The sequence below is a fragment of the Ciconia boyciana genome, chromosome 9 (genome assembly GCF_034638445.1).
Source record: "Ciconia boyciana chromosome 9, ASM3463844v1, whole genome shotgun sequence".
NCBI classification, from domain to species: domain Eukaryota; kingdom Metazoa; phylum Chordata; class Aves; order Ciconiiformes; family Ciconiidae; genus Ciconia; species Ciconia boyciana.
The window spans coordinates 46,713,421-46,729,479 of NC_132942.1; the positions used below are offsets into that span (position 1 = coordinate 46,713,421).

General features: G+C 45.6%; 2 protein-coding genes across 2 annotated transcripts; one reads left to right on the forward strand and one right to left on the reverse strand.

The window, feature by feature from the left end:
- Positions 1-2,274: 2,274 nt before the first annotated feature.
- Positions 2,275-5,275, reverse strand: TERF2IP (TERF2 interacting protein). Its single transcript, XM_072873421.1, has 3 exons — positions 4,777-5,275; positions 4,555-4,631; positions 2,275-3,928 (listed from the first exon to the last, which is right to left on the reverse strand). The coding sequence occupies exons 1-3, from the start codon at positions 5,273-5,275 to the stop codon at positions 3,485-3,487; spliced, it is 1,020 nt and encodes a 339-aa protein (XP_072729522.1). The 3' UTR covers positions 2,275-3,484.
- On the forward strand, positions 5,259-16,011 carry LOC140657009 (lysine--tRNA ligase-like). Its single transcript, XM_072873415.1, is given in 15 exon segments — positions 5,259-5,394; positions 6,110-6,260; positions 6,469-6,634; positions 7,039-7,132; positions 7,413-7,599; positions 7,777-7,902; positions 11,250-11,369; positions 11,609-11,731; positions 11,733-11,772; positions 11,871-12,044; positions 12,775-12,860; positions 13,550-13,635; positions 13,992-14,118; positions 15,412-15,555; positions 15,881-16,011. Coding segments are annotated over 15 exon segments (1,773 nt in total). The 5' UTR covers positions 5,259-5,332; the 3' UTR covers positions 15,968-16,011.
- The last annotated feature ends 48 nt before the right edge of the window (positions 16,012-16,059 follow it).

Genomic DNA, 16,059 nt, shown 5'->3' on the forward strand with positions numbered 1-16,059 from the left:
AGAAGTGCATAGCCACTGTATTTCTTTTAACGTTCCTTTAAAATGGACCTTAACGTATTCAGCTAAAAGCATGGAGTCTCAGAAGCCTGTTCTTACTGAAGTCATAGTAAAGAGCTTCCTACTTTACGTGCCAAGAAGCCCGTTTCTGAGCAAACATAGACTCTTTCCAGTACATTGCTAATTATATCTCTACATTAACCAATGTCAGCTTGAGTGGCGTAAGTTTTATTATGAATACTTGTTTTCAGTGGACTTTCCTTCCTAGTGTTTCCAGTCAGCCAGTAAACAAATGACATAAAAAATAACGTGATGCATTTTCTTAATGTACTGTTTTGAAAATTACTTTAACTTCTGCTTCCTAAGCTTAATTGGGGAAAAGCAGGATTGTTGATTTCAGCGTATCTTTACTACACTCCTTTAGCTATGTTTCCTCAATACAATTGGTAAGATTTTTTTTTTCCTGGAAGCACCAAAGCTACACAGTGTGGCCACACGAAAATCTAAAGTTGTCTTAATGCAAGCAAAGATGACTTAGAATACTTTTTTGGAGGAGGAAAAATACAACAAAAAAACCCCAAAAGTTTCAAGATGGCGAGCATGACGTTTGAAACTATGGCTACATCCTTTGGCATGTGCATAAAATAAAGATCATGGATGTCTGTTTAGAAACAAATGTCAAGTTTACATTGTGCAAGTCCAGAAGAGTAAACTCTGCTTTTATACCAATGAAGTGTAAGATGGAGAAGTCACCAATCAAAGGGACATTTAAAAACTGACTCTTCGCTCTTCCTGTCTGTTGCTCTTCAACCTGGTGCATGCAATCAGTTCTTCACTGGTAACTTTAGTTACGAAAGGCCAGAATTCATCGATTTTGATGAATGCTGGCTAACTCTAAAAGGAAGCAAATGGGAAATACCCAAACTCCAGATAATAGTTTGCAGACTCAGTATTTCTGCCTCTGGAATTGTCTTTAACTCAAAGTTCTGGCATGTGCATCGCCACTCTGCTCACCCTTCCAGGTTTACAAATATTGCTGCTCCAGGCAATAATACAACAAGAAACTTGTATACTTCTTTGAGCTACAAAAAGAGTGTTCCTGATGCTCCCTGATAGTAAGGGACCTGATAGGAACATGGAAAGCCAAACTGTGTCCAGCATATTGGAAGAAATCTAACTGTGTCTTTGGTAAGACAAAGCAGAGAAAACAAGGATTTTTATCGTGGGAGAAGCCAGAATGCCTTGAAGCAGAACCAGATGATATAGTGACATCTCCAGGTCAACCTGATAATGGGAAAGTGGACTGAAGAGACCTAAACCCATGTGCCTGCACAAGCAAGAGCCTCTCTCTGGATAAGCAGTGCCTTTCAGGAGTTCAGAACAGATGAAAGAGGGCAACCCTGAGTAAGCTGTGCTCTCTGGGTCTTAGTTCCTATGCCTACTGAGTGCACCAAGTGCGTATGGAAAGGTTCTCAGTGTTAGACAATGTGTTTGCACGGTTCTGCAAAGGTAAAAGCACTGTATGTGGACTCGGAAGTTTGCATTGCATTGCAATTTGACTGACTAATTGCCCTGAAAAAGACAAACTCACTCTTAAAATAAGTGTCACTTAGAATTATAAAAATATATAAGCCTTACACCTGATCTTTTGATGTTGCAGCCATTTAATGGGTTCTACCTCTCACTCTGAATTCTAGAGCAGCTTTGGTTAAACAAGACAACCATTGAATTGTGAGGCTATGGTGCTGCTGAGATGTGTACACCACCCAAGCTAGAATGGGAGTTTTTGGCTGCAGGAGGTGACGGGCCTCCTGCTCATGAACCTGGACATCAGCAGTCCTTGGATTTCAAATCCAGCTGGTAAAGTTTCTAATTTTTAAAAAATCTTACTACTTTATTTGCTACGTTGTCTTGCACTCTCGTGTTAAGTGCTTGTCTTATCTTCCACACAAGTCTCAAGTAACCAGTCTAAGCAGCATGAAATGTACCAAATCATTCTCACCATTTCAGCAGGAATGACCTGTCCAGGGAAACACTGCATAGTCTAAACCAGAGCTTTGGCATTTATTTGGTTACATTGGTTAACTCCCCAAATAATCAGTTGGTGTTTCAGGACAGTGGTTTTCTGAAGTAGCAGTCTCATTATATCAGGTTATTGTTGACTTTCAATATAATCTGAATTTGGCTTAAAATCAGCAATTTCCTAATTCACCTTAATTTTTTGAGTGCCACAGTGCAATAAGCAAAAACCCCAAAATATAATTCTAAGGGGGGGGGGGGGGGGGAAATCAATCTTTGCTTTTACAAGCCCATTTTATTTCACCAAAAGAACAAATTCCAGATTTACAGGACTGACTTCAAATAATATTAAAATAGTGACCAGAGCACAATTTCAGGCTGAAAGTACCGAGTTTTTCAGATTGTGACTGTATACTAGCAATGGTGTTCTCTCTCTCTCAACCATGACTTAGGTGATACATACCTAAATAAACTCTAAGCACTCTTTCTTAACTTGTATCTCCTACTTGAACTATTGCACGTGGCCCTGAAAGCTGATCTGCTGGTACAAGTGTTTGCCTGGATTAAAGAAGCTGGGACTCTTCAATCTGTAGAGATGCAAGCTGGGGCAGAGCTACTCATTGTTTCTAAAATCAGGAAGCAAGATGGTAAAGTTACTGTTATTAAACAAACCCCGATATATTAGCATTGGAGAAGACATGCTGGAAGTGGTAATTGAGATGACTGTCTACTAGCATGAGGTTTTAACTGACAGATCTCTGTAACATGAGATTGAGTATTATAATGTCACAGTGACCTTTTTTGGCCATTCCCAGTACACATGGCCACTCTGAGACATCTCAGCATTCAATTATGAGACCAAGTGCCTCATCTTCTGGCATGAATGTTTTTGATCCCTCTTTTTGAACAGTTACATTTTCATTGTTATCATCTCCAAATGTCTACTGCTAATCAAGGTTCATTAACAAAAAAACAAGAGGTAATGACAACAACTGGCAGAGCAGGTTGTTAAATGATCATCCACAACAGTCTGAAGTAACAGACACGTGACAGAGAGCAGGCTGCTATTGTGCTCTAATAATGCATTACAGGTTAGAGCACTTAATGTGATTCTGTCAGATTTTGTTGCCAACCCAATTCAAAATCCTTTGCATGCAGCAATGTACAGACAGGACTGTCACCTGGTTTATATAGTAGATACACACTTTAAAGCAAATTTTCAGTGAAAACTTGATACTGTATAGAACCCTTCTCTTCACCATTTTCTACTTTTAAATGCTTAGTATACGCAGTATTACAAACAGAAATCAAATACAAAATAGGCCTTTTATAAAAAAAAATTTAAAGTGTTTCTGAAACTTCAGAATGTTGCATCAAATTTTCTATCACATTTGCATTTCTAAAATGACTTTGTTTTTTTAAGTTCCTGCCCCAGTCCTAGATCAGTCATTCCCCTCTGCTTTGCTATCTAACTTTTCCTAAATGCTACCCGCTTTGCTACATTTTCAGCTCCAAATTTTGCTATCAATTTATTTCTGACACGTTCATCATCTTTTTGCAATTCCAAATCATCCTCTCTGCTCCATACGGGGTACCCATCCAAGCGCTGCCCTGTCTGCAGAAAGTATAAAGTGGTCTCCACTTCACCAGTGTTTTTCAGAAAGGCCTGTGTAACAGTGAACAGGTCCATGCCGAACTTCTCCATGAAGTGCTGCATAGTTTTTACTACTTCTCCCACCACACTGGAAGAAGAGCAAGTGCTTGTTGGTCTTTCTTCCCTTTGTAATTGAGTGTCAGGGAGAGCAGAGTCCTCCGGTCCAGTTTTCAAACCAGATGCTGTTTCTCCTGGGGACTTTCCCTCTCCATCTTGTGTAGAAAGATCTTCTGAAATGTCCGAAGTGTCACTTCCTGACTAACAGTAAGAGAACTGGAGTCATCAATTAGACATGGTATTTTCTGGCACGCTTCTTTTATCGCTGCTACCCAACCACCTTCTACTGTGACTCTACAGTACATAAAAAACTCAGAAATTACTACACATAGTAAAATTCAGTGACTGGAGTGAAGCTGTCTGTGTTAATGAGGACATAAAAGATCACAGAAAAGCATGAACTATAAGGGAGAATTTGAACAAACCGCGTATAAAAGGCAAATGTTAATGCAACTGCAGGAATACTTTATGCCTGAGGTGAAAGGATGGCTTCCATTTGCCAATACAGCTTTTAACGTGACAACGCTGTCACATTAATTTCCTCAAGTTAACTTGGGCAGGGAATCAAACTAAGAAACTATGCCACAGCGAGGCACCATTCATCATAAGCCACATAGTTCACAGCTCGACACGAAGCTCCCGCTTAGCCATGGCAGAAGGCACGTCATGGTGCAAAGTCATTTAAGAAGTTAACGGTGAGTTATTGTTGTGCCATTCTGTGACGACCGGGAAGGACTCCTCCCAGCAGCTCGCTCCCAGTGGCACTGCGGTGTGCAGAAGCACCTGCAGCAGCAATGCTACTCCCCGTGCTGGCCCTGGACGCTTACCTCCGTGCTTTCAAACTCCCGATTAGCTGCCTCGAAAAGACCCGTGCTTTCTGCGGGCTCCTCCGTCCGTCGGGGCTCTGCGGGAACAGGCGGGCATCGACTGCCAGGCCGCAGCGGGGCCCAGGGCCACGGTCCCCCCGCCCATCAGCCTCCTCCCACCCGGCCGCCCACCCGGCCGCTCTACCCCCCGCCGCCGAGCCCCGCCGCCTGCCCCCAGCTCACCCCCGCGCAGCGGCCGCAGGTGCCGCAGGTAGCGGTCGCGCATGGCCTGCCAGCTGTGCCGCGTCAGGCCGGCCCGCTCCAGCTCCTTCCAGAGCGCCCGGCCGCTCGCCCGCGCCTCGCCCCGCCCGCGCACCGCCCGCAGCAGCGCTGCGTCCTCCGCCTCCGTGAAGGCGAGGCGACCGCGCGGCGAGGCGGCGGGCGGCGCGGGCGGCGCGGGGGGCAGCCGGAAGGGCTCCAGCGGCAGCCGCTGGTTGCGCTCCACGCACTCCGTCACGTACTCGGTGGAGACAGCCCCGCCGGGCGCCGCCTCGCCCGGCTGCGCCAGGAGCACGGCTCCCGGCTCCTGCACGCGGCACAGCCGCCCGCCGCCCGCCAGCACCAGGGGCGCCAAGCGCAGCTTGGCCAGCCCGGGCCGCACGTAGAACCGCATCGGGCTCCCGTCGTCCCACAAGAACAGCGACCGCGAGCGCGCCGCTGCCGCGCCCCCGCGTTCCGCCATCGCCGCGCCGGGCGCGCAGGCGCGGGAGCGCCGGAAGGGCCGGCTGGAGCCGGGAAGATGGCGGCTGCGGCGGAGCGCGCCTGCGAGGCGGCGGAGGCTGAGTCGCGCCTGAGCAAAAAGTGAGGGTGGGCGGGCAGGTGGGGCCGGGCCGCGCCGGGCTGGGGAGGCGAATGTCCGGCCGCCCCGGTGCGCGCCTCCGCCAGGTGATCCGTCGGAGCGCGCCATGCTGAGCCCCGCCGCTGCGCGGCTCCGCGGCTGGGGCTGGAGCTGGAGGGCCGCGCCCGCGCTCCGATGGCGCCAGGCACTTCATGGCCAAAGCAGGTCCGTTCTTGGCGCTCTGTGTGGGCTCGCCCCTTTCCTCGTGAAGCCCCGGCCGGCGGGGTCGGGAGCGGCGGGAAGAGCCGCGGCGCCTGTGGGCCGTGGGGGCCGGGCCGGGCCGCCAAGGCGGCTTCGGGAAGCCTGAGTAACGCCTGGCTTTTTCAGTGGCGAGTTTGCCTTGTTTCACTTCTGAGCTACGTGGGGTTGCTGGGCTCTGGCGTATAAACTGGCCGGCGGAAGGTGCCTGGGCACACGGGCACGCATCCTCAGGGTCTGTTTATGTAACGTTTGAGTCAGTTGTAACTTTCTCTGAGTCTTTGTATCTCGCAGGAGATGAGCTGAAGGAGTTCAGGGAAGAAAATGCTTAAACGTGCTTAAGGATTATTTTGGCTTTTGGGCAGAGTAGGAGAAACGATAGGGTTGTTCGTACAGTAAGCTTTTGGCAGAATCCTGCCAAGTGTTGCCCTGTAGAAGTATCAGAGTACCTGCTGCATCCGGTTTCCTTCTCTTTTGCAGCGAGCTGAAGAGACGTTTAAAGGCTGAGAGGAAAATAGCTGAAAAAGAGGCAAAGCAGAAGGAGGAAAGCGAAAAGCATTCAAATAAGCCTTCCTTCACTTCTGACTCTGAGAATAACATTGGTGCTGATGAGGAAAGCTTGGATCCAAATGTGAGTGTCTGGCCTCATGCTTATTACTCTGTTCTGAGAATAAATGTTATTGGTTTACATTTGATTTTTTTATTCAAGGGGAACTAAATGGTTAAAAGGGAGAGACCTACATGTTCCTCCATAAGGGCAGCTGTGTTTTAATTTACAACCTGTAAAATAGTTTCAGTTTCTAACGAAACCATTTGGTTGTGTTTGTTTCTGGTGGCAGCAATACTACAAGATCCGTAGCCATGCAGTCCAGCAGCTGAAGGGCACCAGCGAAGATCCTTATCCCCACAAGTTCCATGTGGACTTATCTCTCCCAGATTTTATAGAGAAGTACAGTCACCTGCAGCCAGGAGATCACCTGACAGACATTACAGTGAGAGTGGCAGGTAAAGGCTTATCCAGGATACAGAAAGATGGTCTGTTGCTTTGCGAAGCCAAGCCTTAGGTGCTTTTAGCGATGGGGTGGTCTCTTTTCGAATTTTGCCGGTCCCCCGTTACTCGGTCACGGAGTCTGTAGCAGCGTTAGACTATGCGGGACGTGTCCTTGCAGACTGAGCGGACCCGTGCAACGTCCCTTACAACTACAAGATCAGATTGTGGTATGGGCTCCAGGACCGAAAGTTCATATGGTCTTTTGCGCACTGGTATTAATTCTGAGACTTAACTGCTTCTCTTTCACGGTTAGCGATCAGTTCAGAGCTGACGATCCTTTGTCCAAGCGATAAAAGGATAATAGTGTCCTTTCTGCTAGGGACTCTTTTCCTGATGTCCCGCATACTTTGATATTTAGGTCGAATCCATGCAAAGCGTGCCTCTGGAGGGAAGCTGATTTTCTATGATCTTCGTGGCGAAGGAGTCAAATTGCAGGTCATGGCAAACTCCAGGTGAGTAGAGGTGTTCTCAGTAGCATTCTAAACTGAACTGCATTCTGGGGCCTAGAGATCTGTACTTGGGCATTCTAGCCCTTCGTCTCCTTAGGCTATTCGTCTACGGGTTGGCTTAGGCAGCCACGTAATGTTTTGCCTAGGATGTTGTGGTTGGCTTCCCTGCTAGAAGGATCCTTTTTTTAAAGGATTTGGTCCGGGGAGAGACTTGCAGGACAGCTTGGAATGTTGAGTTTTAAACAAAACTGCTTACAAAAACAAAACTGTTTTGTAATTACAGGCTCTACAAATCCGAGGAAGACTATTCCCGTGTTAACAACAAGCTGCGTCGTGGGGACATTGTTGGTGTAGAGGGGAATCCTGGGAAAACAAAGAAAGGGGAACTGAGTATTATTCCTTATGAAATAACTCTGTTGTCTCCATGCCTGCACATGTTGCCTCATCTTCACTTTGGCCTCAAAGATAAGGTACTTGTCATACCTGTCACTCTTGGAGGCAATTTGACAGATAGGTCTGAATGGATGACCTTTTATACCTGCTGATGGTATCACTCAACAAAGGAATGTTATTAGTTTTGCTTTGGTATTTTTTCCTTTGGCAGCACATTTTGTCTAGCCTGTTCTAAAGATATCTGTTCTTTGCAGGAAACGAGGTATCGTCAGCGATACTTGGATTTAATTCTTAATGACTACGTGAGGCAGAAATTTATAACCCGTGCAAAGATCATTACATATATTCGGAGCTTTCTAGATGAGTTGGGCTTCCTTGAGGTAAGGCTTCAGTGCTTATTTCTCTCCGTACTTAATGTGTTTAGAGCTTCTCAGCTTCAAGGATGCTTTATATGCAGAATATTTACAGAAGTGAGAATAATTACCTCAGCACAGTGTGTTTTACCACTTTAATGTAATGAGAGCCATTCCTTTCCTCTCTTTTTAAAGTTAAGCCTGTTCCTCAGTTGGTGAGGTTATGACTCGGGAAACTTTTATCAAGGTAGTACTTCAAACGACTGCTGTCGTTTCCTTACTTCAGTAAACTAAGGTGGAAATAACATCTCTGAAACGGTGTTTTGCCTCTGGAGGTAAATGCAGGTTTTACTTCCTGTAAGTAAAACTGGTTTTATTTTAAGATCTGTTGCGGAGTAGCATATGAGAAAACAGTACTGGCTCTGCTCTGTGTTGCATCCAGATTCTTGGTTGTACTTTACCGTTAGCAAAACGATTAGAACTTAATGTAGTTTATTTACAAGCGTTTATCAACTGAATCTGCAAAAGCTGCCAGTGGGCGTTTTTTGAGAGCAGTGGGAGTCCGAACCCGTGCTGCGTAATCTCTGTCGTATGTGTAATGGCTTTAATGTCTCTCTTTGGTTTGTTTTTGTGGGTTTTTTTCCCCAAATAATTCTTAATCTAGTACTTGCAGATTTTACTGTTCTGATAACTTAATCAAAAAGGACCATGAGAGTCCTTCTCCATTTATATGAAGTTTTGACTTGTTGTTGGAATAAGGGAGTAAGTTACTTAGGCTTGGCGAGAATGTTGGGAATCAAATAAAAGGCAGAGAAGTTGGGGAATGGCCTGCTATACAGTAGAGTGCAGTCTGGAGGTACGTGAGTCGGGCAGTGCTCAGTCATACCAGCACTCCATAGGGCACAGTGTAGTGTCATGGCATGGACAGCATGGACAGATACTAGTTAATTTTGAGAAAAAGTAGCCAAACTGTCGTGGGTATTGTATTGTGCTCTTCAGCTGATTGTCAGGGCTCGTTAGTTCAATCGTCATCCATTAAACTTTATTTCTGATTCCAGTACTGTCTGGGATGCTGACTGCTTTCTGTTTTCTGCAGCTCGGCTTGTTTTATAGTGTAGATCTGTTTGGAGAATCCCATTAAATACTGGTTTAGGGAGCTATATTAATTCATAGCCTACAAAATTTCTCCTCTCTTTTAAGTTCTAGCTGCATCCTTGTTCTCTTTTCATGACACGTTGACTTCTCTTTTTTTGCCCCGACCTTTGTTCTGTCACAGGAGCCCTGAGTCTCGTTCTGTTTCGTAGAAGCGTTCCCCTCTGTATGGCTATCGGTAGTTCTGTTGTGAATTGTGAAATTCTGTTGTGAAAATACCTGTTTTCATGCTTCTGGGTCAGTAACGGGGCATTAATTCTTGATGCTAAGATGTGAGGATATTGGACAGGCATACTGAAGTTCTTTGTGTTAACGTGAAAGCCAAGCTGGTTTGTAAGCACAGCAGTTTAAATGTGGCATATCCCACGGAACCAATTAGAAAACTGCTTGGCCACTCCCGCCAATTCTCTGTGTAGGCGGCCAAGTTTTGAGTTGTAAATCATTCTGCTACTCCATTTTTCTGTCATTTGCAGCTACTTTCTCTTTCCAATGTCAAGAGACGTTGAACTGAAGTCTGTTTCTTATGTAGTCGATAGAGTATATTGCTTGATGCGTAAGTGGTCACCTTTTAAACATCTAAGAAAATGCAGCTTCTGCAAAAGAAGATTTGTAATGACTTGAACTGAATCAATTCACTGAAGCCTGCAGTGGCTTGATTTAATTCTTTTTTTCCCCCTTGAAATTGTGTATCTCTTCAGAAATTAATTCAGTTGGGCTCTGAATTCCCCATACATACAGAAGATCAGTAACAGCTTTTTATCTAAAGCGGCGTTTCCATGTATCCATATGTTCCCAGCCATCCTCACCGCCAAATAGTTTTGAATACTCCAAATGTTAATGATTTTATTTTTTTCCCCCAAAGGCGATGTTATTAAAATTGTTTAGGTTTTACAAAATTTGCAGTATCCGTGGCATGGCATTTCTTTCAGGGTTACTGCTTTACAGCTTTGCTACAGGGACTATCCTAAAGAATGTACAGCATAAGCGATGATTTGGAGAAGATACTGAGGAGGGCTGCTACTTCTCATAAGTTTCATAAAACAGCGCTCTCTCACCAAGTGGATTTTATCATAGAATCACAGAATGGTTTGGAAGGGACCTTAAAGATCGTCTAGTCCAACCCCCCTGCCATGGGCAGGGCCGTCTTTCGCTAGACCAGGTTGCTCAAGGCCCCGTCCAACCTGGCCGTGAACACTTCCAGGGGTGGGACATGCACCACTTCTCTGGGCAACCTGTTCCAGTGCCGCACCACCCTCGTCGTAAGACATTTCTTCCTTACGTCCAATCTAAATCTACCCTCTTTCAGTGTCAAACCGTTGCCCCTTGTCCTGTCACTACAGGCCTTGGTAAAAAGTCTCTCTGCGCCTTTCTTATAAGCCCCCTTTATATATTGAAAGGCCGCAAAAAGGTCTCCCCGGAGCCTTCTCTTCTCCAGGCTGAACGCCCACAGCTCTCTCAGCCTGTCTTCCCAGGAGAGGTGCTCCAGCCCCCTGACCGTTTCCGTGGCCCTCCTCCAGACTCGCTCTAACAGGTCCACCTCTTTCGTGTGCTGGGGACCCCAGAGTTAGAGGCAGTGCTCGAGGTGGGGCCTCATGAGAGCGGAGTAGAGGGGGAGAATCCCCTCCCTCCACCCGCTGGCCACGCTTCTTCTGATGCAGCCCAGGAGACAGTTGGCTTTCTGGGCTGCAAGCGCGCATTGCCAGCTCGCGTCCAGTTTTTCAGGCACCGGCATCCCCAGGTCCTTTTCCGCAGGGCTGCTCTCAATCCATTCATCCTCCAGGCTGTACTGATACTGGGGATTGCCCTGACCCAGGTGCAGGAGCTTGCACTTGGCCTTGCTGAACCTCATTTTCTGCAATGTAGAGAGAGGATTTTGTGACAATGCCACAGCCCAGTTCCTGGCTTTGATAACATGAACCCAGCAGGTTCACATTTGTAGTAAGTATGAACGATTCTTGATAGCAACAGATAGTTCAAGTGATTTGTCTTTACTGACTGCGTGGGAGAAGTGCTCTTTAGTTCAGAATTGTTTTCGCATACTGGAATGTCAAACAATCAATGAAATACTGGGATTTTTCACCAAAGCTAGCTGTGGTTTGGTTTGTTTGCTTGATCTACAGAGTTCTGCTTTGGAAGCAGATTAGACGGAAGCAGGGCACTGAGGGAGGAGCCTGGAAATATTTATGCCACTGTTAATTTTTGTTGTTGTTATTATTTTACAGATTGAAACTCCTATGATGAATATAATTCCAGGTGGAGCTGTGGCAAAACCTTTCATCACGTACCACAATGAACTGGATATGAATTTATATATGAGAATTGCTCCAGAGCTTTACCATAAGGTAAAATAGAAGCCCCTCACGGCTAGGCCTATATTCTCTAGACTGGTGTGATCTTATTCTAGAAAAGCAAATGTAGCTAAAATGAGGATTATTTGTGAAGAAAGGTGGACTCATTGGATTGGAGGAAACAGAATGTATCTTGAGTGAGATTTGCAAGGTCGCGTTGCGGTTTGTGTTGGAGCTCTCTTTAGTTCTTTTGAAAAAGTTAAGTGTGTTTACTAGAATTTCCTTTTGTTTAGATGGTGGTGGTTGGAGGCATGGACAGAGTATATGAAATTGGGCGTCAGTTCCGGAATGAAGGCATTGATTTGACTCACAACCCTGAGTTCACAACTTGTGAATTCTATATGGCTTACGCAGAACTACTATGACTTGATGGAAATTACCGAGAAGTTGCTTTCAGGTGACATATGCAATATTAATGAAAAAGAGTAAGAATCTCCGGAACAATTGCATATTATTTGGCATACTCTTCTTCTAAACTTCAGGTTCCTTTTGTAGGGATGGTGAAACATATTACTGGAAGTTACAAGATCACTTATCATCCAGATGGTCAAGATGGAGAGGCCTATGAGATAGATTTTACCCCTCCCTTCCGGCGAATTAGCATGGTGTATGATCTGGAAAAGGCCCTAGGAGTGAAATTTCCATCAGCTGAGTGTTTTGAAACTGAAGGTTAGATACTGAGTATGAATGTCCTGTAATTCTTCCTTAACAGAAAGAGGGCAAAAGGTCTCGAGTTCTCAGCCTGCAGTCTGTCAGCTGCTTTTTGAGGTGGTACTAACACATGGGATTGCTTTTCTCTGCTTTTGTCTGTTACCTAAGGGTCCAGAAAGAAGCCTTCGTGCCTTGCAGTCTTTGGCAGGATCTGACTCTCTTGCCTCTTCCTTTGTTGCGTATACGTGATGCTGTATGCTCAAGAGGCGTGATCTGGGGAGTTCTTGATCTGTTGAAGAGACCCAGCTTTTTATTTATTTTGTGCAGTTGAGTCTCTGTGCCTGTGATCGTAGGTTAGGAGTATGATGATTTTGGGCTTTCTTCAAAATGTGTGTACGTGCTATTTTGTTCCTGGAATCCAGAGCCATAAGGAAATGCGTTCATACACTTTTTAGCGATTCTCGCCCCCCCCCCCCCCCAACAAAACAAACAAACAAACAAAGTCCAGCAGTTGTGTGGGGTTGTGCTTAACTGTTGTCCAGTTTCTGAAATATAAAATAACTTATATTTTAGTGTAAACTGATTGAAAACAAGCACTATTTTTGTAGATTGGCATTTAAGCTCCTGCTTTCCATTATGTGTACCATTAAGATCTTATAAACCACTCTAAGACACAGTGAAGGAGGCAGAAAGCAAAAAACGTGGTTGCCTGGGTGGCTTTTCTAATTTTTGTCTACAACAATTTCAGAAACTCGCAGGTTCTTTGATGACCTTTGTGCAGAGAGAAACGTTGAGTGTCCGCCTCCCAGAACAACAGCCAGGCTTCTTGACAGAGTGAGTAAAGGTGGTGTTTTTATAATCCTAATGTCTTTGAGGATCTATCTGTATCAACAGAAGTCTCTTCAGAGCAAAAGTTTAGCTGCGTCTGGGAAAATGTGCTGAAATGCACTTCAGCTATTTCTGTGTCACCGCGAGAAGACTTGCTGTGTCAAAATCTCTTTTTGCGTTGTCTACACCACAGTGTAGTTTACTGATGCCTGCTTAACGTGAGTGTGAGAGGATTTTAGTCTGATAACTGGTCTCTTGTGCTTAAAGCAGATCTGCTTTATCTTATGTCAGTTTTGTCTGAGAGATCTGTGCGTTTGTGTGTACCTTACCAAACTGGTAGGCTTACCATATAGCTCTTCTACCAACTGTATTAAGTCTTTTCCTTTGTACCCAAAATACTGCCTGATAGCTGGTTTTCTGCTGCTTTTCCTATCGGCCTTTCTTGCAATGTCCAAATTGACTTATGTTGTTAATTTTTATACATGTTTTGCTATGTAATTTTTTCTTATCCAACTAGGACACACACTCTCTGTTAATGAAGACATTACCATGGTCAGGAATTATTCGTTGGGAAACCTTTTGGTTTTATGGTACCTTCTTCAGTAGTGAAGAGAGGGAGGCAGGATGTTGGGGGAGGGCAGTGCTCAGAAAGTGATACTGTACTCTACATGGTTGTTTTGCTTTCGTTTTCCCAGTTAGTTGGTGAATTCCTGGAAGTCACTTGTATCAACCCGACATTCATCTGTGATCACCCACAGATCATGAGTCCTCTAGCCAAATGGTAAGAGTGTGACACACAGTCAGCGTGTAACTCTTTTAAACCCTCTATTCCTACTTTATTAAAAAGAAAAAAAAAAAAAAAAAAAAAAAAGAGCGCAAAAAAAGCTCACATCTGTGAAAACAGAGATTTTGATGTTGTATGCTAGTTTGTGAATTCTGACACCAACCGAGGCAGACGTTGGTTCCTGAGCTGTGAAGCCCATCATCCAGGGAAGAGGTGTGCTGATGCTTAGTACTTTGAAGTTTTGACAGCGGTTACTGCTAAGCGTGGGCAGTCCTCCTGACGTAACGTATGCGCTCTTTGCTTCTGTGAAGGTGTTTGTTTTAAGGTATGGTTGTTTTGTCCTCTTCACAAAGGCATCGCACTCATCGGGGACTAACGGAACGCTTTGAACTCTTTGTAATGAAGAAGGAAGTGTGCAATGCGTACACAGAACTTAACGATCCTTTCCGGCAGCGGCAGCTTTTTGAGGATCAGGCCAAGGTATGGTGTCTTGCTGATGGTGAGTCAATGGATATAGGCACGTAAGCAAAGAATATTTCCTCTGTCCATTCCAAATCTGTCATTGGTCCCTACTGCTGAAAAGGGTTGTTACTGCTTTGAGCGAGTGTTTCTCACTCAAGTGAAAGCCTGTCATTAAAACTTAATTCCTTTTAAAGGAACCTTGCTCTCTAAGGTAGACAAGTCCAAACGCTGCTGCTGATTAGTTTTTCAGTAGTGCGACTTGGGTTTGGAGTATCTTCCCTTTTTATGCTACCTGAAGTACTGATCTGAAAAAAAGCAAAGGTGCAAAGTGTCTTCTCTGTCTTGCTCGGGTTGAAAGTTGTTTTTCCTCAGTTAAGCATTTATGTAGTCATACAACATTGTACTTCTAGGTTCTTTAAATAAATTTCCGTGTCCGGTAAGAGTTTGAGTGGTGTGTAAGAAATAGCCTAATTTCCTGAACTGAGTTATTACTGTTTTAAGTTGGCTCAGAGAATAGAGCTGCAGACTGGAAATGATTGGGCCTGCAAATTTATAGTACTGGGTTTCTCTAGATCAGCCTCCGAAAGGAGTGCCTGAAACTGGTTTTGTTATTAATTTGGTATACGCATCCACGCGTGCATGTGTGCCCACACGACTGAGGTCAGATGATGCGGTCTGCAGAAACAGAGTTCCTGTTCTTCCTACTCTTTCTATTGGCTTCACAGTGCCTAGAGGACTAAACAATTGTCAAAGCCAGGAAAACAGACTTATGTTAACTAACTTACTTGACAGTAAATTTCAGAATGTTCAGTCAGAATGAATAATATGACAGATTTCTTTCACCTTTGGTCTGTTGTATATATGTTTGCTGTAGCTGTCTCTCACGACTGTAGCCAGAGTTTGCAGACATATGATTCTACGTATTGAATGAAAATTTGCCTGAGAATTTAATGTTAAGGTGGAGATTGAGATGGAGGATGGCGTTTCACATTTCAGGATTTCGGACGCGGGCAGAAAAGTTTGCTTTAACGGTCTTTTGCAAAGTCTTCCTTGAAACCGCATGAGCAAAAATGTTTGTTGTTGTTTCAACGCTTACACTTGGCATTTTCTACATGTGAGAGGGTTGGCTAGCCTGCGTTTTCATTATGATGACTTTTGGCCCTTGGAGGCTGTCAGGGTCAGACGCACGAGTTACCATCTCAGGGTTAGGGGTTTTTAATCTTCCTACTCGAGGGGAGAAAAGCGATCCCTAAGCAGAAGTGGTCCTGTCTAGCTCGGTACAACCCACCTTTGACTCATTGTCTCATTTAGGCAAAAGCTGCAGGTGACGATGAAGCCATGTTTATTGATGAAAACTTCTGCACTGCGCTGGAGTATGGCCTTCCTCCTACAGCTGGCTGGGGCATGGGAATTGATCGCTTCACCATGTTCCTCACAGATTCCAATAACATCAAGGTAAGTGTTAGAAGTGGCAGCGCCTACTGCTAGCTTTGTCAGAGAACAGGGAACGAGATTCTGCAGAGCAGGCCATCGCTCTAACAAAACGAGTGACAGACAGTGGAGCCGTTTGAGATTCTTTCGGACGGAGGATTCCACCTCAGAAAAGCTCTCCTTCGTCGCACTTGCTTAGAAAGCTCTGCCGCCCGGCGAGCCTCAGCGCCGCCCGGCGAGCGCCGGGAAGGCGGGCCCGGGGCCGCTGTCGCGAGACTTGCCCGCGGGGTCTCGTTCCCCAGGCCGCGGGGGCGACCCTGGCGCCCGCTGACGCTGTCCCTTTTCGCAGGAGGTGCTTCTCTTCCCTGCCATGAAACCGGAGGACAACAAGAAGGAGGCGCAGCCCGAGCAGCCTGCCGAAGGCACCTCTGTGTGAGGCCCGGCCCGCGCGGCCCGTGAATAAACGCAGCGCTCTCTGCCGCCGGTCTCCGTGTCTCTGTGTGCGCCTGCGCAGGAGCTGCCGCGCGC